Source organism: Nilaparvata lugens, chromosome 4, assembly GCF_014356525.2.
Source record: "Nilaparvata lugens isolate BPH chromosome 4, ASM1435652v1, whole genome shotgun sequence".
In the NCBI taxonomy this organism is placed as follows: domain Eukaryota; kingdom Metazoa; phylum Arthropoda; class Insecta; order Hemiptera; family Delphacidae; genus Nilaparvata; species Nilaparvata lugens.
Window position 1 is genome coordinate 66,266,631 of NC_052507.1, and position 25,981 is coordinate 66,292,611.

Consider the following 25,981-nt stretch of genomic DNA (forward strand, 5'->3'; position numbering starts at 1 on the left):
ATCGAACCACAGTCGCTCCGCCCCCGCACCCATCATGAACGTTACGGAAGATGTTAGATCTTCTCGCGTTACCCGGTCGAACCACTGTTGCTCCCCGGTTGATCATCAATCGCTCTGCTGGAGTGACGTTCGGTTGCGGAGCAGAGGGAAAGTCTGTACCCACCTATATATATACACACACACACACACACACACACACACACACACACACACACACACACACATACAGACCAATACCCAAAAACCACTTTTTTGGACTCAGGGGACCTTGAAACGTATAGAAATTTAGAAATTGGGGTACCTTAATTTTTTCGGAAAGCAATATTTTCCTTACCTATGGTAATAGTGCGAGGAAAGTATAAAATTTGAAATAGGAATATTAATATCAGCTTGGTATTTCCTTGAGTATGATTGAAGTTTAGATGTTCTAGGCTGCAAAAAGGAAGGAAGATGACGGGGTAAGTGATTGAATGGGAACCGTCGTGGAGAGAGAGTAATGTCGGAAAGCCAAGGGTGAGATGGAAGGACATAATGGAAGGTCAGAAGGTCCTTCATCTAATGGAAGGTCAGATTTCATTTTTCTTTCAAATTTGTAAATTAATGTGGTTGTATGAAATTTGAAGCACTAGTGGCTCTAGAAACAATAGCATTTAGTGATTAAACCCATCTTGACTTTTGGTTTTCTTGACATGTCCCTGGGGCTTTGATACCCACCTTATAGTCTCACCATGGAATAACAAACTGATAAACTAATACTTCCACTGCATAACCAAGAGATGACCTTAGAAAACTACTCAAGTTAATTAGAATCTATTTATTTTCGAAGAAATGGATAAAATCTAAAATATATTTCATCAATACAATTAAAGATAGAGAATGAACCATTTCATTTACCTTATCTCCAGTGTGTGCATTATCTTTGGATTTATTTAATAGATTCTTCAGTTTGGTTTCAGCATCGGTACATCCCGTGTAAATGTCGTGCCACGCTACCAATGTTGATGCACATTGGACACACATTTTATTGGGAAGTCCATCATCTTTCGTAATCTGCAAGTCAATTACAGAGACGATTCATGTAAATGTTGCACATCTTTTCTACCGAAATTTAAAAAGTTTAAATATAAAGAGTCAACATTAAATATTATAAAATAGACATAAGGAAGAAAGTAGATATACTTATATACTAGAGACCCCCGGGTTGAAGAGCTCGCTCATGAACTGTTGTATTGATCTCTGAGATCCACAATTTGTAATTATACAGAGTTGGCGAGAATTATTATGGAAGCAGCTAAATATATATTTTACTAGTATGATATTACAGTAGTAGGCTCCATGGGAATCTTATTCCAATATTGAAAAAAAAAAATTTCGGTCGTTTCAAAACTCTTGTCCGCCATCTTCAATTCGTCATAGGGATCCAACTTCATTCCGAGTCCAGCTTCATTTTGAATCAAGCTTCATTTTTTCAAATGGGGAGGTGGTCATGTGATACATGATTTCGATATAGAATTTCAAAGGAAATTTAATGGCGGAACCCGCACATCGATTCATTTCAAACCGTTTCAATGATCTGTAACAATATTTATTGTTACAATAATTGTGAGTGATGAGAATTATGCGAATTAGCCTGAGAAGTTAGCCTGTTGTGAAAATGGATTTTGCTGTTTTGCTTTTCTGCGTTGTGTAGTGTCGACTCTGTAAGTGTGTGCGTAGAAGCTATGATACTAAGAATAACAACAATTTTCTTGGAGTATCAGTCGAGTTCACGACCTTATAAGGCAAGGAATTTATAGCTGTCAAGGAAAAATAGCTGTCACTTGGTGGGAGAATGTATCTTAAATTGTAGTTGTAACGTTCCTTTCTATTGGCGGAATTTTTTCTAGAGAATAGTAACTCCCAATCACAGTTAACGTTGGTTAGGTCTATCTAGTATGGACGATCACACAGCTGTCCACGGCAAGACGAGAAAAGCGAAGTGGATTCACTCAGCGTCTGTCCTCTGTCATAAGCAGTACAAAATGTAGTCTGATCATATTTTGTGTTAATCATGGCTTCCATGCCAGCTTTAGGCTTTTTAGTGTTTGACTCTGGAACCTTTTGTTTCAGTAGCATTTTTAGTTTTTTCCGCCTCAGTAGTTGCTTTAATTGAGAAGAGAGGGTATCAAATTGTCACCTCACAATGGAGATTTTCCTCCTATAACCGCTACTAAAGCGGTATAAGTACGGGAACATCAAAGTATGGGATCAACGTACGAATCCATCAATTTACGGGTTACTGAGACGCCTCTGAATCGATGGCCGTCCTAGAAGCTTGGGGTATGCTGTCTCCTGTACATCTGGATGTGTAGAGCTCGATCACCGAGCCTAGATTCAAATTGAAGAAACAGCTATGAGGTAACAACTTTTTACCAAATTAAACAAACGTCCCAGGAACTCCGGATGTGACAGAATGGGTTTTAATAATTATAGACTTTCAAAAAAAGGAGGGGTGTAAAACGTGCGGAATTAGACTTTTGTTAAATCGTAATTTTGAGATATTATTGGGGATAGATAGATTACTAATTTTATTAATTTGGTTCGAGTAATAGATTTTCGGTTGTATCTTTACATTGAAATGTGAGGCCATATTTTCTCTGTAAGGATCCAGCTGGGAATTTCAGTTTTCTTTTAATTTATATTTTAATCTACTAGGCTACTAAAGTTGAATTAGTATATGAAATGTTTAAAGGTCCCTTATTGATAAATTAATGTTTTAAAATAATTTTGGTCTTAAAGTTGTAAAGGATCGAATAGAAGTTTCAAGGACCCTAGCTTTTCTAAATTTGTTTTGAACACATATTTTGAATAGTCTTCATATATAAAATTCCGTGATGTGATACTTGAGAAATATTTGTCTTTGCAGCTTTCATGATATAAAGATACAGAATAGTTATTATTGGGGATTATTAATATTTGATAATGTTTTGATAGTGTTTTTAAAGTTTCCAAGTGTGTTCTAAATGCACTAAGAGTTTCCTGAATTTTATGTATCTTTTCTTAAAATATCTATTGTTATTTATGATTGACTTCTGAGAGGTCAATAGATTATCTATGATGATTTTAAATTCTTCTTTCTGAAATTAGAATCCTTTAAGCTTTTTATGATTCAATCTAAAACGTTTTCAATGTAGAGCATACACAGTAGGTTATTACCAAATTATCTATTTCAGAGATAACTTTCTAAATTTAGTAATTTTATTTTCGGTTTTCATGATGTAACTTCATTTTGTTTTATTATTTGTTGAATTTAACTGTAAGAGGTGACAATATAGTTGATATCTTCTCTCTATTTCGTTGTCTCTCTTGTCATTTCTGGATTCCCGTTCTCTAGCACTAGGTATGTTTATCAAGTATCCCTTTTATTAAGTTATATTGTGTGTGCTTCTAAATTCTAAATTCAAAATTAACTTTCTAAATTCATAGCATGGCACAGATCTCAACATTTGAAGGGACTAATGAATAATACAAAAATGTAATGTATGGTACCTATACATTGAATAAACAAGTTTTAGTGAACACTAATAGTAGCTTCTACTCACATTCTAACACTTTGAACAAAAAAAAATGTGATAGCAACTGCAAGTATTAATTACGTGTAGGTATGTTACAGACTGGCTTTAACGGAAGCGAGTTACTTATACTTGATACTTGTAGTTATCCCACTTCTGCGTCGTGGTCGTCATTTATATAGAACTATTATAGAGTTAATATACAACTTATAAATTAATGTGTATTATTCAAAAAGAAAACTAGAAGCAATAGTATTATATTTCAACTTTAAGTCTAATATAGATCGACTTTTGTGAATAAGAACGCGATGAGAGATGATCTGAAAGCCATGCATTTGGCGGTATTTGCACCCACGTTTGCCTCTCAAAAGTTCGAGCTAAATGTTTCAGATATGGAAATAAGGTTCAAATTGCAGCAGAGTCAGGTGGGAATATGTGCTCTGTTTCTTCCAAAATCTTTTTTGCGCTAGCCGACAGGGCAGCCAAACTTAGGATACCTCCCCTTCACTACCCAACACTTTTCTTGTGACTGAACAATTTAACAATGAAATTAATAATGCAAATCCTAATAGAAACTTACTTTAAACAACATTCAAATCACTTACCTTTACAGGGAGATGTTTGTCGATCTTGGCTTGCAAATCCAGTTCAAGACCAGTACCTTCAAATATTGGAATCATATTTTCATTTGTTTCGGTGGCACATGCTCGGCAAAGAAGATTGATATCCGCTTTCTCAATCCATGTATTGTCAATTTTGGAAGCTATTTCAACACACATTTCCACTTCCTCTGCCATATCGAATTATTCTAGAAAATCAATTACATTGGTAAGAAAATGAACTAAACTATAGAATACACATCATAATAATAGTACATTGTACATTATATTTGTACATTGTACCGTGCTAAACTATAGAATACACATCATAATAGCCTAATAGTACATTGTACATTATATTTGTACATTGTACCGTGCTAAGAATTTTCTGAAATAATTAACGAAGTATAAGAGCAAAAAGTATAAGAGCCAGAAATAAATGAGTGGGTAATAGAATAAATGAAGTTAAAAGGTTTTATATTCTGGCTAAAGTAAAATGAAATCAGCCTAAAGGCTAAATTTTACTGCATGAGCAAGCTCTGTATCTCAGCTATTTTTGGAGACATAAAATCAAGTTTCTAACATGAAAGAAAACAAAAAATAAAACGGGGAAGTTCAAATTCAGCTAAAAAATGTAGATTTGAACATAATTTATTTGATGGTTTGAAATCAACTAAAATACCTACTGTCTGTGGACGATCGCTGTATCTTGAGTTATTATTAAAGATACAAACTCGATTTTTAGTTTTAAATGGAAGAGAAAGAAATAAAGCGTGCTGGCTTGAATAGATTTGATATCTCCAAAAATAGCTGAGGTACAGATTTCGTTTTTGCGGTAAAATTTAGTCTATATAATAAATATAGAAGTAAGTTTATGATTTGGTTGCATAAGCTTGTTCAATTGTAACTGTGTTTGAATAAATTCAGGATAACTAATCAGAAAAGCCTTTTTCAAGCCTTCTCTGATTGGTTATTTTGGCATTTGAGTTGACCATGATTATGATTAAAGTTCAACTTTGTGCAACCTGGCCAATACTATATACTTAATAACTTTCAAAATATATATGTAATCAACTCTTTCATAAAAAATTGAGTTGATACCATCAATAATAACTGAAATAACAATAGTCGCCCACCTATTGCACTTTTCTTTTGTCAATCTTACCTTTTTACCAAACCAAACAACCATCAGAAGAAAGTACGTAATCATGCATGCTTTAATGTACCATGTACCATAGACTATCAAAGTAGACAAATCAAGTTCATTTACGTCCAAAGCATTAAATAAAAAAACTTACCAAACTCGACAACGGTCAGAAGAAAAAAGGAATATTATGGTTTATATCAAGTAGTAGGAATAAGTCTACATTTGAATGTAGAACTCACTCCAGTGACTGGAAATTTAGGCATGAATGATAAAAGAGGAAAATTTGAACGACGTAATTCACTTCTAATAAAGAAAGCTGTTAGAATATTGAATCTTAAAAGCATAGAAATAGAAAAATGTTGAGAATAATGGACAGTTTAGAATAGAAGATTCACAAAATTGCACCACAAAGCACAAACATCACTATATAAAAATGGCGGCCTCGTGCTCGTACCCGTACCGTAGATGGTTGGGTGGAAGTCGGAACTGTGTTCTATTAATTATAAGAAGCCGAACCACAGAATAATAATTTTCTTTTGGATAACATTGAAAAATAAATTTAAATTTGGGCTGCACTTTACAAACAACAATATTTTCTTGAGGAATTGAGTTTTTTATTCCTAAGGTATCACTTTTAGAAGTCAATTTCACGTCGTAAACGATAGTCGAATTTTAATGTCTTCGAAGTCATATCTATCCTGCTATAGTGAGGTCCACGCTATAATGGTAATGTTTGATTGTCAATGGTATTGCTACCCTTGTCTATCATTCAACAAAGCAGATAGCGCTACCTCTTTCTCACTTTGCTCTGTTGCCAGGTCGTCTTTTAACAATGTAGAATTAACGATTGATTAACAAGATATTCTATCTCAATTATAAAAATTCATTTGTGAAATAATTGAAAAATATAATTTCTTGCTTAATAAAATATAATTGATTAGGTATTTTGAACGAGAATGAACAATTAATATTACATCAATAAACCTGTAGGCTATCAGCTACGGTCTATGGATGGCATCGAAAAGATAGAGGATCAGCAACATTGTCCTGCTATCTTAATTCACTTTTAATGTACTATATTAAAATGAATTTATTGCCAAATATAAGAAATATTTTTACAATAAAAATAATCATTAAATTACAATAGCTTTTGGCGTGACTGGAAAAAGAAGCCTTGAGCTCCAGCCACAAGTTCTAAAAATAAGAAATATACCTCACTATATTAGAACGTTTGAATTGGTCCAAGTTTCAAATTTCAAATTTCAAATTTCAAAATTTCAAAGCTAATCAATGAACACTTGACCTCTGCACTAAGGTTTTTATAAAAATTGCAGGGATCTCCCATTTAATAAACTTGTATTTCATCATATTTAATGGTATCTGCTACGGCTAATGACAGTCAAGGATAGCAAGCCAATCGTTATTAAACAGGAACTGATTATAACGTGAATCTCAGGCCATAAAAAATAATATTATTAGGCTCGCTATAGCCTAAGGGCCAAGTCATATGAGGCGTTTTCAAACAACTCGTCAGGACAGGAAGTTCTCTGATTGGCTGATTATCAACTGATTCCCGAATGCCAACAATCGGAAGGCTCTATGCCCTACCGAATCGTCTGAAGAACGCCTTATGTGGCTGGGCCTTACGGTCTGTAGCTACTCACTACTCGAGCGACTCAAACAGTACGACTCCAGTTGCAGAGATTCCAGTCTCTCGAACCATACGACTCGAGAACGGTAGCTTATCTTGTTCATTGTCTACTAGGAGCTTTTGTTAATATTAATATAATAATGAATATTTTACTACGGTACATAAAAAGCTGTACAATTACAGATATGGCATTCATCAATTATAAAAACAAATAAAGTACATGAACATGATCAATGTCACAAAGTACAAAAAGTTATCAACCACAGCTATTAATTGATAAGTACACAATATTTTCGAATGTATCCAATAATTATCCATGTATTCCTTTATGGAATAGAAGCCACCATTCAATATTTTTTTACTTGGGCTCTAAATACATTTTTATTTGTCTCAATTGATTTTATTTCATTTTTGGGAGCCTATTGTAAAAATGTATTCCTTGATATAATGGATTTTTCTTTGCTATCGCTAAATTAACATTAGGTAAATGATAGTTATTAGCAGTAGTTATTAGCAGTTCTTGTTCTATGACTGTGGATATCGCTATTAGTGTGTGGAAAATTATTATCAAAGGTGCTAAGGATAGTCTTGTATATGAACAAAGATGGAAATGTGAGAATACCTACTTTTAATTTTAAAATAGTCTCGGCAGGACTGATATCTCGTCAGTTTACACATACATCTAATGGCTTTTTTTGCAAAGTAAATATTTTTCTTACATTCCTTTCAGAAGAATCGCCCCAAACTGTTATTCCATATCTCAGATGACATTCAAATAAAGCAAAATATATACATTTAAGTATATTGAAAAAGTACATGCTGGTCAACACTAAGAAGTTTGTACTTATTAAAGAAAGACACAATTCTATTTTCTAATACTTTTTTATAAATTTTTGAGAATGTGGATACAATTGACACCGGTCTATAGTTCTCTATGTTATCCCTCTCCTTACTTTTAAACAGTGGAATAACTTCTACAATCTTCAAGTTGCTGGGGAATACACCCATCTCGAAAAATTAAACCTTTGTTTAATCATAAACAAATTTTGTTTATGATAAAGACAAGAGAAGTACAAATAAAAGTGTCACATTTCTTTACCAACCAATTAGAGAATCCATCATGACCTTCTGACTTTTTGGTTTTGAGTGTTCTTATAGCCTGAAGAACCTCATCTGCTGATGATACTGATGTCAAGTATATTGAATTTAATGAATTAGTTGATGTGTTCCTATTATATTCAAACCTCTGTTTTCCCCTATTTTTTTCAGCCACAGATACCTACATAATGATCATTTAAGACGTTGGCTATTTTCACAGGGTCTTTAACTTCTGAATCCTCTGTTTTGATTTTGGTTACCTTATAGGTTCACTTCTATTATCAACAGTTAATAATAGTTCTATAAGCTCATGATCAGCATGGATTTTTCCCATCGATATTCAAAAAGTTAAAAGAGCAAAGATAGCAAAAAATTGAAGGAAAATGTATTTTTTCAAAAATGCCACATCTCTTAGAGCGGATATCTCGAAAAGTAAAAGAGATATAGAAAAAGTTGTAGGATCAATATTGTAGGAAATTTTGTAAGCTTTAATTTCGTATAGAATAGTCATGTCTGTAAAATACATAATTTTCGAGTTATATGCGAGAAACCAAAAAATGGTACCTTTGAACCACCCCCACCCCCTTAGAACAGGGGGTATGGGTGGGGACTTTTGATATGTTTACCACCTCACTACCCTAAACAGAACTGCGGGGTCAAAAATTGACTTCCAAGCTTTTCCCTCTATACCCTTTTTTGAGCATTCATTGCCTGGACTAAATTATTATAGTGAATAAAACATATTCTGCTACAATAACTGGTTGGTTGATCAGCTGATTAATTGAGCAATAAGTTGAATAACTGTATTGAATTGAATTAATTAATTAAATTTGAATTTATCAATTAAGAATATAAATTTATTAATTGAACTGTCGGCTGAACTGAGATCATGTGACCTACAAATCATAACAAAAATTCCAACCTCCATATTACATAAATGTTTCGTTTTACGTCTTCCAAGAACAAATTACAATATTTACTATATTTCCATTTATGCCAAAGAATTTAGACTAACGTATATTTAGATCTTTCCTTGATCTCTTATTGCTTTAGCGATAATAGCTGTACCTCTTACCACAAAAGAACGTTCAATTTTATAATAATTCTACCTTGACTAGGCTGATCGTTTTCAGTTCACTAATTCTTTCTAAAAATGATTCATTTCATTTGATTATTTCATTATGAGTCATACGTGACGTCACACCATGCAGCCTTTTCATGAGCTTCTAGAACATCAAATTCTCTTCAATTTGATGTATAATTTCACAAGTTTACGCACATCCCCATGACTGTTGCAGCAGCTTCAGTGTTGAGTGTGAGATCTTCAGTTATGCAAAAATAGACCAATTGACAAAGGAATTTGGAGAGAATGTTTTGAACACCATTTTTGACTTCGCAGCTTTTTTGGGACCAGTTATAGGGTGAACATATCAAAAGACCCCATCCCTACCCCTTGTGCTAAAGGGATGAGGGTGGTTTAAAAGTTGCATTTTTCAATGTTTTGCTTACACGCTCATATCTTTAGAAAAATGCGGTTAATCGACATGACTAACTATTCAGAAATGAAGGTTGATAAATTCTCTACAATATTTTTGTTCTGTGGTGAATTCTGATATATCCAACAGTTTTCGAGATAATACGCTCTTAAAAGTGTAAAATTGTTAAAATAACAGCTTTTAATCCTATTTTTTGATATTTCAGGGCCTACAACTCTCCAACAATGCATCGTAAAAATAAATGCTCACAGTAAATTTGTAGAGCTTTGTTTTCTCTTCAATTTGATGTATTATTTCACTACTTAATGTTTTCCTTCTATTGTTATAGCAGATTCGATGTGGGGGGTGAAATTCTCAACTTTGCAACAAGTGTCAACTTAGCAGTTCCACACCTTCAATAGACGGGCTAGAGATGCATATTTTTGCTATGTTTACCCGCAAATAGTCTTCAACGTCAAAAATTCAAAGTCAAAAATACAAAGTCAAAAATTGTGTACCAGATGTTCCAGACTCAAATTTCATTGTCAAGTAGTGATCAATTGTTACAACATTAAAATTTGTAACCCCCCACATCGAATCTGCTATAACAATAGAAGGAAAATATTAAGTAGTGAAGTTTTTAGAAATTTTTATTCTCAAACTGATCCATCTCGTGATATACAGTCTGTGCTGTTTGGTACCAAGTATTCTCATTGTGCAACATATGCAATTGATTAATCATTAAAAATTAGTCTTATTCTGAGCAACTATTATTTATCATCCTTTGATGATAGTCACATTCATCAGTCAGCAAATAATTATTATAATAAGCCTACTGTATATCACATAAGGATCCAGAGACCTTCTAGAACTGGCGTTGTAAGTAATAAAGAATTTCAAAAGGATAAATCGGTGCACACTAATATTCATGCTGAGCGTTTTGAGACTCGATTAGAAAAATAATAGTTGAGTTTCATTATTCTTGATTGGATATATGGTTACTGTATTCCAGTCATCAACTATTTTTTTTTTATTTCTTTCTTGATATTCTACAATTTTTGCAAGAGAGCGGTGGTAAGACCTGGTAAACATCAGTCATCCAGACCATTCATGGTCCATTATTGTAAAGTTACTCATGCATTTGTTACTGAGCTAAAGCTGTGGCTAAAATCCTATTCTATTTGCGATCTGGACAACCTTCAATTTCTGCAAATTTATTTGCATGATAGGGATTGTAGTATCAATATTGGGCACCCTAAAAACACAGTTTCACATAAAATGACAGCCAATGTGGGGCATATAAGAGTATATCCAATAGTGACTTCACAATGGACAGGTGTGTCTCCGGCTTAATTTGAAACAGTCTAATTTTTAAATTTTTATTTGTATGGAATCAAATGCAAAGAAAACAAAACCATTTATTGTAACAATGAATAAAATTATTTATTAAAACTTCATAGAAATAACAGGTATATGTATTGTAACAATGGAAATGATTATTTATCAAAACAACAGGTATAACAGGTTACAAATTATTCATTAGAAAGAACTATTACATTAAAAGTTCTCTATTACAGAGTTATCACAGTAGAAAGGTGTTATAATACCTATAAAAAATTGTTTGATGAATGAACTTGGTTGAAATTTAGAAACATAATTATGCATATAAATATGTATGATAGACTTTAACATATAACTACAAATGTACATAAGACAACATTTTCAGTTTGAAGAAGTAACTGTAAGACAAGTCTAAGGTTTGCCACTAACGGTAAAACATGCATGATAAACATGTACATATGCATGTTTATCATGCACACACAAGTACATTTATCATGCATGTTTTGTCATCAGCGAGAGGCTTCAAACATTAAATAAACATCCAATAACAATAAATAAACCACTGAAAAATTACAAATGAATAAAAAAAATTCAACCTTAAATAGAGAAGGGAAGAAAAATAATATGATAAAGATACTGGTGCCTCCCCTCTTTAATGGTAAATGAAGAGGTACTAGTAATTTTCTTCAATAATTAGATACAGTAATATTTCTGACCAGACTACAAAAGCATTTATACACATAAAAAAGACAGAGATGAAGTTTGAAATAGTTATTTGTATATATAGAGTGAAAAATACCACTTTTTCTCCCCGAGGGGAAAGATTGATGCCCGAGGCAAAGCCTAAGGCAGCAATTTCCCTGAGGGAGAAAAAGCATTTTTCACTCATGATGTACACAACATTTTCCCTCCACCTACATTTTTATAAAAACTGCAAATAAAATAATTCAAAAAACTAACGTGACCAATAACAATGTACTACAACATAACCTAAGAAGTTAACAGCTGGCAGTAATCACAGTACACAGTTCACCGCCGACAGTGCTATGTGCTATAGTCAGGTTCACGTTATAATAGCAGTGAAGGAAAATACGAGAACAACGTTGCCAAATTGACTCCATTTTGCCACTGAATGTACACAGCTGTTATTCAATTCATCCCATTGAAATTGATCTGATATTGAATTTAAATTTCATGTCAAATTAATTAAATTCATCAATAAAATATATTATTTCATAATTTGATTCTAAACTTTGCTTCCATAACTGAGATCAGATTTACAAACCTGAAATGGGGGCTAATTTGAAAAGCTGTGATTCACAAATCTGAACTTCAAAACAACAGCAGTTAAGTTATTCGCTAGGTATTCTATTCCAATTTGTTTTAAAAACAGAAATCCTATCTATAATAAGATAATTTCGCTTAAAATTATTCTGGAATAACCTTTCAATATTATTTATAGCCTACCGGTACCAGTGTAGGCCTAATCTATTCCGGTAAACTGAAGCATGAGCGAAGTGTAGGATGGTCTCAAAGTTATTAACTTTTAAAGTTGCATTTCAAGTATAATTTGTGTTTCTCATATGGTGATATCTAAAAATAATTTCATTTATTTAAAAATACATTTAAAATCCATTACACGACTCCTCTACTTTAGCATTTTGTTATTAATCAAAATAAAACATGGCGGCTGAGGATTGTTTGTCTACTTTTGTAGAGTCACTGTCAAAAGTGAAATAAAATATTTCTGGCCAACTGACAACATTGCAAAGCTAGAGAGAGATAGTGCTATCTGTTTTGTTGCATGTTAGACAAGGATAACAACACTATTATCAATCATACACTGCCATTATAACGTGGACCTTACTATATAGAATGATCTTAATTGATTGATTGATTGAGTACTTTATTTATGTAGATTACAATATAATTATACTGGCTTAATATACACTATATACAATAGCTTACAATACAGAAAAATTATAGATGAATTTACATAATATAGACTAAGAAAATAATTATTGAACTGTATATGATATGAAAAAAACAATTTGTAATAACTATAGATAATTATATTGTTATGCATCTACATAAATTGGGGGAGCTTTGGACATATCAATGTCCATTCTTTGGAAAGAATATTAAAAATATCCTTCCCACCAACTCTCTACCAAACGAGTTAATGAGAGAGAAAATGCAAATACACCAAAAATGACAAGCTTGACCAAAATAAAGGTTTAAAACTTCTACTGATCATTTTTTAGGTTATGTTTAGCTGGATTGTAAGGAGAAGGAGATTAGGTTATGTTTTATCAACAAACTGAACAGTCAGGTTAAGATGTAACAAAGTACAGTAGATACAAAATTATTCATAGCTTGGTAGGTTTATTCTTATAAATAAGTCCTTCTTTAACAAAAGACTAATCAAACACAAATACATAATATTGATGAATTCATTTAAAAAGAAAATTGAACCAGTTAATAGTATGATTGGGCTATTCATCAATTTACCAGGTAAGATTAACATAATTACCTAGGACCTATTTGAACTAATTTTTAGATTTCAACATCTGAAATGTACCTTCAAAACAAATATAGCTAATTTATACAGAGCCGTCACTTTTAGTTTTAATAAATCTGTGAGATTCCCCGATCTATGGACTGTGGAAAATAACTTACACTGGATAAGTAATTAACGTAAATGCTTGTCACTTATAATTTTTTTTAGGAAACTTAGATACCGTCATAGAGAAACAATAGCTATTGTTACGCTATTGTTTCTCTATGATTTCGTACTGTAATCTTGAATATTGAATAGGCTACCTACCCACTAAAAATGTTATTGATGAAACATGTGAATAATAAAATTATGATTATTAAAATCTGCTGTATTTTTCAACCTACAGAAAGAACTGTAGAGTTAGGAATACCGTACAGTAGCTATTAGTCGATCTAAAGATGAACAAAATTAGGATTATTAAAATTTTTACCATGTGAAACATGTCCAAACCTTTCCACAGACATGATGTAACTGAAAGACTAAATAAGACACTAACTTCAACCTTCCCTAATACATTTCTACTCAACCAGATCAAAAATAACCTCCCACAATTGATTACTATCTGTGATTGTAATTATATGATGATCATTGCTACATCCATATTGAGAACATCCATATTCCTCAATTAAAATATATAAGAATTCATACACTTCAGATAAGATTGAATACTTGGAACTTGAACTCAACCATTTACTATCATCTGACAATCCTTTATCATCATTATCTTCAACTTTACTATCATTCTCAATACATTATTATGTATAAGACATATAGTTCACAGTATTGTTGTTGTACTGTTCCAGGATATCGGCTTATTTTACAAACATCAAATTCCAACTTTACCAATCAAAGTTCATCATCCCATCAGCAATACTGATTATCAAAGAACATCACACGTTTGCAGAGAATGGTGAACTTTTGATCACTACATCAAGGAGTCATCTTGCAGCAAACTTTGACTATACTAGACAAGGTCTTGTCAAGGGATTCCCATCATGAGCAAACATTCAACAGTAGAGAACACTAGACTGGTGAGATTATTATTATTTTCTATTATAAAAGTATTATGGAACATACATTAGAAAAAACTTCGGCTATTAATGGAAATGTGAAATATAGATTTTTGTTCATTTAAACCCAGTTGGATTTACAGTTGATTTTAACAACTTTGAAAGGAACAATATTCAACATTTTAATCAATGATTCAGTAATTTTTGATGGAAACATACGTTGGTTTATTGCTGTAAAAGTTCATCTGATAAAAATAGCACCTTTACCGCCAAATTGGATGGTCAAGAACAGACTATGAACGTGGAGTCAATTGCAACATTTCATAGTGCATCTTATAATATTATTAATATAAATCAAAATACCGTACTGATGAATTAATACATCAATTTGACTTAGCATCTAGTAAGTTAAATACAGGTTTGGAGCGATTTACTTCTCATGGTTCTGGTTGGGTGGTAAATTGTACTTTTAATTTAGATGTTAATTTTATAAAATATAATCCCATTTATGGCGGTGATTCAACATACATAGAAACACCACCAGAACTTGTCAACAAGAAAGTTCTGATAAACATTAATGGCTGGTTTCCAAGCTCGGGATTTAGCTAAGTTCTAGACTTTAACTGGCTTTAAACTCTGGAGTCAGAAAATGGCTTTCCAAGTCAGAGCATTAACGTAGTTGAGGACTTAAATAGACTCTGGAGTTTAGAGATCATGTTAGACCCAGGAGTTTATAATTTCGCTTTCTGAGTGAAGGGCTTATAAGTCCAGGACTTGAATTAGATTCTCGCCTCTTTCTGGGTCAAGGATATATCAAAAATCGTCAAGTCCAGGACTTAAAACAGCGTGATTTTAAACCCTCGACTGGGGTAGGGTTTAAATTCAAGTTCTAGACTTGACTGAGCAAACACAATTCAGTTATTGTTTTGGAGTAGATAAAAAGCCAAATAGATATCATGGAATACCTAAATTATTTGGATTAGTCCATCTAAATTCATAATTTATAGTTTACAAGTTCATTTTGGAATAAAATTGTATCAGAAATATGCGTAAGAAACTAACCTCATTTTATGACTGTAACATAACCTAAAAATGTTCAAGCAAAATAATACAAGGATTGCCTTGTAGACATTTGATCTGATCAACATTGTGTACACTATATGAATAGAAAAGGCAGCCAATGTGAGTGATTCACAGTATTTTACAGTATAGAGATTTCACAGTAGTCTGATATTTAGTAGTCCCAAATCAATTCATTGCCTTCAATTCATTCTTTGAGATTATTGTGTTCTCTGTTTTGTTTCAGTTGTAAGCTGTGCTTCAGGCGAAGAGATTGGAGAATGTTTGGATTCAACTTTGAATGATCAATTCCTCAACGGTGTTGCAGAATCTTCTCTACAATCGAAAAGTCTACTAGATTTGGAGCCTGGCGGTTTTATTATTTTGAATACTGTTGAAATGAACACAGAAATCAACAATGATGGAGGAGAAAAGTGTGAAGAACCAAACTGGAATTCAATTGTTTTGAGTGAAGAAGGTGAGGAAGGAACTGAGCCACAACTCAGCCTAAGAAGACGTGATAGAGAAGAAGAAGAAGAAGAAGAAGAATCAATGACTATTTGTGAAGGAAATAATATATTAGAAAATCGTGGATTGGATCGAACGTGTTTAGATTCTGGTGATGAAGAAAATTATAATGATGGAGAAGGCTATGAAGAAAATGACCCAGACTGGATTCCAAGTGTATCAAGTGAGGAGGATGAAAATGAAAGAGAGCCACAAACCAGCGAGAGAAGTGAGAGGGAACATCAATTAACAAATATTATCGAGGAAAATGATGTCATAGAAGACAGTATATTGAAAGAAATGTGCAAAGGGAGAAAAAGGAAAGCCAAGCCTCTAACATGGAAAAGGAATGTTGCTAAGCAAAAAAGATTGAAAGGAGAAGGTTATCAGTCAGCAGCACATAAATCTGATAAGTTTCAAGATAAGAGATCAATGAAACCTCCATGCTCTGTAACATGCAGGAATAAGTGTACAACTAGAATAAGTGAAGTAGAAAGAGGTAGCCTACCTAAGAAATTCTGGACAAATTTTGATTCATGGGATCAACGGCGACAATATATAGATAATCTCCTGTCTTGAATTGAATGAGCCAGTTCGTGTTCGAATTAGAAATGGAGAAAGACAAGGCAACAGAAACACACCTAGAAAATATTATTTTATTGTAAATGATGAGAAGGTGAATGTATGCCAAAAGATGTTTCTTAACACTTTGTCTATTACAGAAAGGTTTCTATCAGTAACTGTTTCAAAAATAGATCCCTCTGGAAGTGGAATAGTTCTTAGTGATAGGAGAGGTAGACACGAACCATCTAATAAAGCAGGTGAAGAGGTCTTGAAATTGATAAGGAAGCATATATCATCATTCCCAAAATATGAGACTCACTACTCTAGGGAAAAATCAAGTAGGCAGTGTCTTGGTCCAGAGTTGAATTTGTCAGGTATGTACACAATGTTCCAAGAATATTGCAAAGCAAATGAGGTACAAAAGCAAAATATTGCTTCAGAGTGGCTGTAAAGACGAATTTTTAATGAAGAATTGAACCTGGGATTCCATCCTCCTTCAAATGACACATGTGATAGATGTGATGAATTGAAAATTTCAATTGAAAATGCAAAAAGTTTGGAAGAAAAGGATATGCTTGAGCAAACACAGAAAAACCACATTGAAGATGCTAGCTCTCGATATGACTTGAAGAGGAAGGATAAGGAGAGGTAAAAATAGATATAAAGGAGCATGTTCTAATGTTTGACATGCAAAAGTGTCTCCCATGTCCACAACTAAATAATTGCCAGCAGTTCTATTTGAGAAAATTGTGGGTACTGAATGAAACCGTATGTAATGCCACCACAGAAAAGTCATATTGTATGATGTGGAATGAGTGTGATGGGGGACGAGGTGGGAATGAGGTGGCATCCTGCATTTTGAAATGGGCAGAGAATGAGCTTGAGAAAGATGTGGAGCATTTGACATTTTGGTCAGACAACTGCACTGGCCAAAATAGGAATCAAATGATTCTTATGTGCTTTCAATGGCTAATAAAAAATTTCCCTCAGTTAAAAGTTATTGACCATAAATTTCTTTTACGAGAGCACACCCACTTGGAAGTTGACACTATCCACCCAATAATTGAGAGGAAAAAGAGAAAAATGAGAGATTTTGAAGTTTTTATTCCAAGGGACTGGGAGCAATTTGTAAGAATGTGCAAAGAGAAAACTCCTCTCACTGTGCATCACATGAATATTGGTGATTTTAAAAACTTTTCAAAACTGTCAAGTGGTGTTGGATCTCCATTTGTTACCAAGAAAATTGATTCAGAAGGGAAACAATTCAAGATTTCAAATACTGTATGGCTAAGATTCACTTCAGATAATCCAGGAAGGCTATTTTTCAAGTACTCATTTGATGAGGAGTTGTTTTCTGAAGTTGATTTCAGAAGAAATACCAGAACAGAGCTACAGTTTCCAGTTACCCTCACCGCAGTTAGGAACAAGGAGAAACCAATTTCATCAAAAAAATACGCCGATTTAATGAACCTGATGACATGGGTTCCTGAAATCTACAGACCCTTCTTTGAAGCACTTCCTAAATCAGACTCTGTTCCTGATTTCCCAGTGTGAAGTTGAAATGAGTAAGACAATTATGTAGTTTATTCGATCGATTAATTTAATTTTTTTATAATATTATTCCAGAATTTCCACTAAACTACTTTAATTGATTCAAGTACTTTAATAATTCTATGGATGAATTGAAATTATTTTTGAGTACCCTATATCACATTTTTGTTATTAGTTCTATTATTGAATTGAATGTATTTTCAATTTATTTTAAAAATTATAATTTTTATGTATCATCATGCTTTTTATCCTATCATTATCAAATCAGATAGAAAATTTCTTAGTAGTGCACATCTCTAATTAATTTTTTGATATATTTCTCAATTTTAATCGCCTATATCCAATTGTATAATTCTGTAATGAGTTAAAAGTGTCAAATTTCTAGAATTTATTGATAAAGAAATGTAAAAAAAAATCCATCATAATTATGCGTCTTTAAGTACCAAACCTTGATAACATCCAGTTGCATAATGCAGTAAGTCCACACTCCTCTTGAAATCAATTAATTTCCTATTTTTAATTTTTGTATAATAGGGTTTGAACTGATTTTTAATAATAAATAAATATTTATAGTTACTATTGAGAAACATTTGATTACAGTTCATCACCTATTTTACCATCTATGAGACTATTGAAGAAATGCTGCAATAGTTTCAACCTTTGATTGGCTCTCCTGAGAATTTTCATTTTTGGACTTACTACCTTCTGCTTCTGAGGTACAGATATTAAGTTAATAACATTTTCTTTTGGCTGCTAGTTTTGTTATCAACAAAAGTTTATAACTTTGTCACGTGTTTTGTCTGCAGGTGTAGTTATTAGGGAACAGCTGTAGTTGTAGGGTAGGAATGCTGGGCGAGGGGGTTGCGGGGAAGATAGTAACCTGTTATTAACAAAAGTTATCGACTCTCGATGGATAACATAAATCTTGTTAATAACAAGGAATTTTCTGTTGAAAACACGAGTTATCAACTTTTTTCAAGAGAGTTTTTTGTTGATTCAGTCAAGTTGACAACTTTTTATTAATAACTCATGTTATCAACTCCGGTGTAAATGCAACTCAACATGATGTTATTAACTTTTGTAATTAACATCAGTTGATAACAAAAATGTTAAAAACTTGTGTTATTAACTCCAGCGTAAACGCAGCTTTAGTATGATGTTTGCAGGTTGTTTTTATGATTCACCACTTTCATGTTATCTCTAGTTTTGGTAAACAAACTTGTTTACCAATAGAATGGTAAAGCTACTGGAATAGCTTTCAATTATAATTCCAGTTGGATATGGTAGTTTGGAGTAAATCCTAATGTAGGTTAACATTAGAATAGATTTTGAAGGATATTCAGGTGCATCACTTAATGTTATATCATAGAAATACACCAGACTACGAAACAACAATAATATTCCTAATAATGCCTAATATAATAACATAGGCCTACTAACATAAGAGCTGGAAGACCAATCATTCCTATTCATATGAAGATTCAAGATTCGTTTTAAGATATTGTTGGTGTTACCTGCGAATTAAGTTTGGGACGAATTATTTGGACATCAGTTTAGCAGTTCATCTGCTTCATTTTGATCAAATGTTGTGCTACTTCAAAACAATTTACAAATTGGTACGGTAGCAATTGCTCTTTGAAAGATTCAAATACTAAAAATGTTCGTAGATATAAAACTATAAATTGTTGACAGAATTAGTTATTGAAACTGTTTGGATGAAGAATAACATATATTCAAGATAAATATTGTTTTTACAGTCGATACAGAGAAAAGCGAAAAAAAAATGGTATTCGTCCGGGAGATAACGACAAATGGTCAATAGCAAAGCAATTGATGGAAATTGCCCTCCTGCCACCAAGCAGAGCCCAGGAGGCCACCGATGTATTATCTTTGATTTATCAAACAGGAAAATCAAGGGTATTGATAGAGTAAGTTCTTATTTTTCAAATTTGACACTTTCTTCTTAATAGAAATTCTCGCACATTCTTGGTGTAGCTCAGATTGGGTACCCAATCTTTTAGTAGATTGGGCCGCATGTAATTTTCGACTGAATAGTGGCGGGCTGCAAACTTTAATAACCTACCAAACTGTATGGTAGATTTATCTGTCTCACCCTACTGCGGCCTTTCATAATTTTTCAGCCTACATTTGAAAAAATGTGGCCAGCAACAACGTACATGTTTTGCCTTGGAAAGAAATATCGGTTCCTTTTAAGCTGCGTTTACACCAAAGTTATTAACAAAATGTTAATAACTTAATCCTTATAGATTCTATTTAGATTGAACAAAACTTATCATACACATGATGATCATATGTGTTTCGCAAGTTCCGTTCAATCTAATAGAATCTATAAGGATTAAGTTATTAACATTTTGAAGGAGTGATCCGTGGTCTAGTGGATAGAGTGCTTGCGTAGCAGCACAAAGATCCCGGGTTCAATCCCTCTCACAACCAAACGTTTTTTAACCAGATCACTCCCGTGTTATCGGATGGGCACGTTAAACTGTCGGTCCCGGCTGAAGTATGACAGTCGTAAGGCCCATTGATGGCTCAAATTACATATTCAGGCAGAGGGACCTTCCTGCAAGGAACTCCCCACCAACAAAAGCCATACGAATTTTACTTTCTACTTGTTAATAACTTTGGTGTAAACGCGGCTTGAGGATGTTAAGTCTAAAATAAATTAATATTCAAGTTGTCTGGAAATGGTTGGAGACGTGCTTCGTTAACCTTCTCATCACTACAAGAGATAAAGACAATAATTAATTCTATTCAAGGAAAATGGAATGGTCAACTTGACAAAGTAATTCAAGAAAACGAACGAATTTTTTGTTTGCACTTAAATTGAGATTTTTGGAAGTAACATTGTGAACAGGGCCAAAGGCCGCAAAAACGTGGCCCGCGGGTTGTGCACCCCTGGCTCTAGTTCAATAAGGATGACATTATTTTTCTCTACACTAGACTAAATGATGCAATATATGTCATCGAGCACTGGATTTGAGAAGATTCTTTTCATTCACAAAGCTGTGTTTTCTCTCTTTACAGTTACTTCAGGAAGCAATGGCTGGGGAAAGTTACTCCTGAGAGTTTCTCTGTTTCCAAGGAGCCATCGGGGACTAATAACGCACAAGAATCTCTAAACAGATGCCTGAACAGACTAATAAAGGCACAAGGAAATCCTGGGATTTTTGGGGTAAGAATCTATTACAGATTTAAAGTTAATAATTTGATTTCTCCTGTCAATTTATGAAGTGATGAAAAAGTGAAGATAAATAAATGAAGTAGAATTACTTAGAAATTAAACGTTATAGAGTCAGCACCTGATCAACATTTGATGTAGCTATCCTTGTCTGTCATTACACATAGTAAATCGTTTTCTTGCTATGAAGAAATATGAATAAACTACCAAAATATTTTATCTCAATTATGAGATTTTAACTGTAAAATCTGACAAAGCATTTATTGGAACGGGTCCACTTCGATACTCATTCCATTATTCCGTTGTCATTATTTTGTCCGTTTACACTGTCCAGTGACGTCACAGTCACGGTTACACTGGCATAGTTCATATTCAAGATTGTGTTTTCTAATATTATTCGTCATTTCAATTTTAATATTTTTATTATTCAATTTTTGGTATTTTATTTCGTCCTTTAGGCATCTTACTTTCAAGATAATTGCTACTTTTTCATCAAATTGTCGCGAACGTTAGCGTACATGTCAGGCATTTCCATCTTGCCCTTTTGTTGGTCAAGCATTGGCTTGGCTTCTCATCTTTTGATCATGTCTTGTCAGTGAGTGCACATCGTTTCTGATTTACTTTTTCTTCATCCAAATTCATCTGGCTTACTGAACGTTTTAAATGTGAAATATTCCTTCAAATGAATTCTTCAAATGTATTCATCAACTGTGATTCAACTATTTATCAATTTCTTCGTGTATTTACACTGATAGACTTTGTCAAAGTTCCATAGTGTCGTGTTGGCGTCTCTCGCCATTTTTCTAACAATATGGCTTCACCACTTGAAACTCAGACTTTCAATTTCATCATCTCTACCGTTTGGAAATCGATCTGAAAATTCCACAACTTGGAATTCGGATTATTTGTTTGAAGTTCTACATGTTCCTGTTCACATTCCCATTGGGGGAATTGTCTGCTGTGTTTGATGCTTCCATTTCGCCATCGCGTGGTCATCGTTGGAGCTTGCTGCTCCTTGGAGTCCTCTGGCTTCGCTTCCTGGATTTCGGATCTCTTGAACTTCTTCATGGTCCTGTTCGCATTCTCGCTGGGAGAACTGCCTACCATCTCAGATGATTCCTGTGGCCATCGTGTCATCGCTTGCTGAACGTGCTGTTCCCTGGGGTACCGTGGATTCCCTGCCTGTCTGCATCTCTTTCTTCAAAATTTAACTCAGGTTATGTGAATCTTTTTATTCAATTTTCATTTTACTCATGTATTGCATAATTGTTCATGAAACAATTAACAGCGTGTCGAAACTGGACCACGTTGTTCTCTATTTCAAATTTATTTGTATTCAAGCAATTCAATGTTCATTCATATTATTTTTGTAGCTATTATTCAGCTTTTATGGCAATTAAAAACATTTAATTGTCCGTACTTATTCGGCAATCAAGCCTATGTACATGAATTCAATATGTTACAGTGTATGTCTCATTGAGAGCACTGTCCTACGATATTTCAAGGTTATAATAATTGTATTATTGATCATCTTATTGTTTTCAATCAACAGTTGGCTTATTTGTGAAGCATTTCAATTTCTAACCTCAAATTAATTCTCATATCTGAATTATTGTATTGATGTCTAACTTGACATTCAAATTTTTGAAGGCCCATGTCGCCTCTATTAATGTACTCAACATTAATAATTGTTTCATTGTATTTGATAGCTACCCTTGGCTTACAAGCGTTATCTTAAGGCCACCGACGCCTATTTCAATGTGTATGACATTGATTTTGGAACTTAATTATGTTAATGTCAACCAAGGCATTTTCATTTCTGAACTTACTTATTGGTATTGATGTCGAACAAAACATTCAATTTCTGATCTCTATGTGGGGTACATTGATTTCAGAACTTACTTATGTTAATGTCAACCAAGGCATTTTCATTTCTGAACTTATTTGTATTGATGTCGAACAAGACATTTTCATATTTGAAATTACTTGTATTAATATTGAATAGGATATTCAATTTTATATCAATGTGGAATGCATTGATATCTGAACGTACTTGTATTAATGTCGACCGAGACATTCAATTACTCTAAGGTTATTTGTACTAGTGTCAATCAAGACATTCAACTATTTCAATATATAGAGCATTATTATTTCTGATTTACTTGTGTTAATGTCATTCAAGACATGCAATTTATTTCAATGCATGTAACATTGATTCTGAACTTGTGTATTAATGTCAACAGAGACATTCTTATTTTATTTGGGTTTTTCATTTAGGACCTTAGTCGCATCATTTAATGTGTCTCAATTCTTTTTTGAATTTTGAATTTAATTAGCCTTGCCAATTTAAGGTATTGCTTTTTTTAGAGCTTGAATGCTCCCGTATTCTTTTTGATTATCTACATCTCATTGTCATTTGTTATTATTCTTTTTAAAATCATTAACATTGAATTTTTCAACATTAACTTTATTGTATCATTTAAAATTTTCTATTTTTTGTAATTTTCAATTCAGGTGTCATTGACATTACCTTATCAATTGTTGTCAGTCTTCGATGGTCATTAGTATTATTAATTTACATTCATTCAAAATTTTGTAATTGTTTCCTTTCTAACGGTTTTATTTCATATTGTGATAAGATTCATCTAAAGATTTTTATTTGATTCAATTTCCATTCACTTGTTTTTGTATGTGGCCATCTGCCTATTATTTCATTAATATTAAATCTCGAATTTGTTTACTCATTTTGTCTTTTATTGGCATACTCCCAGCACTTCATGCTATCAGTTTTTTATGCACAGAATCCAGAGATTTATTTTTTAGGTATTAATATCAATTATCATTTACAGTCCACTGCCCTGACTTTGGATTCTGCCACAACATTAAATTATAAGAAAATATATGTTATTGTTATTCAAAAGATTCAACAATAATTAATATTACATTGGATATACTGGAATAACAAGAATCACAGCTATCTAACATAGAAGGCATTGAAAACAGTGAATTGGCTACCCTGTTGTCCTATCATTTCAACTGATTACCGTACTAATAACAGGAATCTTACTATAGCATAAGTTACCCTACCAAATAATATTATCAATATTGGTGATTGGTTCTCGAGAATGGCATTTGCGTCATTTCACTCTAAAGTCTGTAATATTACATTTTTTCTCGATTAAAATTTAATCTTCAATTCGATATTCAAAATATTAATAACACTTGATAGCAAATATCAGTGTAATCGATATTAAATTTCAAATATTACAATGTAATGTTAATTTTTTTTAAATTCTCAAACAGTAAAATTATTTATGTCAAGAGGGGGGTATTTGTAATTTTACATTTTTTCTCGATTAAAATTGAATCTTCAATTCGATATTCAAAATATTAATAACACTTGATAGCAAATATCAATGTAATCAATATGTGGACTTGACTTTTCACCAGGAATTTATCAGATAAACTTGTGTTGAACATCCTACTGTAACACAGTTCTATTTCTGAATTAACAGATAATTCTAAACAACATAAAGGTTAAATAAATTTAAAATACCTTTAAAAATAAAGTTTTATTGAAAACAATAGATATAATGTTTGTAGACTTGTGTTCTTTGCTAATTGGCAATCGATGATGTATTTATGCTTTGAAGCTCTAGGCACTTATCCCAGGTATTTCTGCCAGGCGTTTCTCTCAAACCTTTTAATAACTGGCTTATGTTAGTGTTTGGCTTCTGTTGGAATTTTCCTAAATAATTTAAAGTTAATATGTTCTATTTGTGATCTAAATGTTTTTGTAAAGTTTATTGATGTTATTGAACATATGTGAAATGTATATTTTAATTTTTCCTTTCTTTTTGTGTTGAATTTCTCATTTAATATTGAAAGCCATGGGCCTGTTTTGAAACCTGATGATAGATAAGTATTCTTAATTTATAAGTTATATATTTTGATCTTGATTTGAAACAATAATTTCTGAGTTTTTGTGAAAGCTTTTGAATCTATTTTGATGAACAAATCAAACATATTTGTAACCTCAATCATGTTCAATCTATATTCGATTCATGTATTATTATTATTTGTTCTGGTGTAAACTGAAATATTTGAATCATTGTTTAAAAAATATAATTTGATTTGCTCTGAACTGGATTTCTTATTCATAAGCATTAGATCCATTCATGATATATCAAGATATTAGCTTATTTGGAACCGATGACTTTCCTTAGATGATAGGTGAAGGCTATCCAACCTATTAGGATAAAATATTAGGATAGCACACCAAGTCTAATTTCTAAAATAAGAATAAAATAATTCAGGATTATTTCAAATCCCAAACAATGTTTGTATTGATACTATTTGCTACAAATGTGAATCATAAGAGCCATACAAATAAAATATTAATTTGTTCTGATAACAGAAGGAAGTTTGCCACAGTTGTGAATAAGATATTTGATTAAGTACCGGTAACCTTTTTTTGCAGTGCTAGGTTGCATTGGCATGATTGATTACAACATTTCATCACTTTTTTCAGCAGGGATACAAACTATCTCTATCAGAGATAAATTACTTCAGAAATATGTCCAAAGGGAGAGAAGGGACCCACACATTGAGAACAAAGTGTCTTCTTTAAGACAAAAACATAAAAAATGCTGAGGAAAAATTGGAGAGA

At 32.7% G+C, this 25,981-nt stretch overlaps 2 protein-coding genes across 7 annotated transcripts in view; one reads left to right on the forward strand and one right to left on the reverse strand.

Moving 5' to 3' along the window:
- LOC111049077 (zinc finger protein 808) overlaps positions 1 to 5,899 on the reverse strand; it is an 88,540-nt gene extending 82,641 nt beyond the window's left edge. For 3 of the 6 annotated variants that reach the window (XM_039426245.1, XM_039426248.1, XM_039426250.1), the window contains exons 1-3: positions 5,449 to 5,899; positions 4,157 to 4,359; positions 895 to 1,050 (exon numbers count right to left, since the gene is read on the reverse strand). In XM_039426245.1, coding sequence (XP_039282179.1) covers positions 895 to 1,050; positions 4,157 to 4,348 — 348 coding nt within the window. In that variant the 5' untranslated portion in view covers positions 4,349 to 4,359; positions 5,449 to 5,899. The remainder of the gene's footprint in view (positions 1 to 894; positions 1,051 to 4,156; positions 4,360 to 5,448) is intronic. The other 3 variants (XM_039426249.1, XM_039426251.1, XM_039426246.1) reach the window with 2 other exon arrangements.
- A 6,646-nt stretch (positions 5,900 to 12,545) lies between these two features.
- Positions 12,546 to 25,962, forward strand: LOC120351092. The gene is made up of 5 exons (XM_039427065.1): positions 12,546 to 12,561; positions 15,739 to 15,925; positions 19,871 to 20,041; positions 21,159 to 21,306; positions 25,844 to 25,962. The coding sequence occupies exons 1-5, from the start codon at positions 12,546 to 12,548 to the stop codon at positions 25,940 to 25,942; spliced, it is 621 nt and encodes a 206-aa protein (XP_039282999.1). The 3' UTR covers positions 25,943 to 25,962.
- Positions 25,963 to 25,981: the final 19 nt, after the last annotated feature.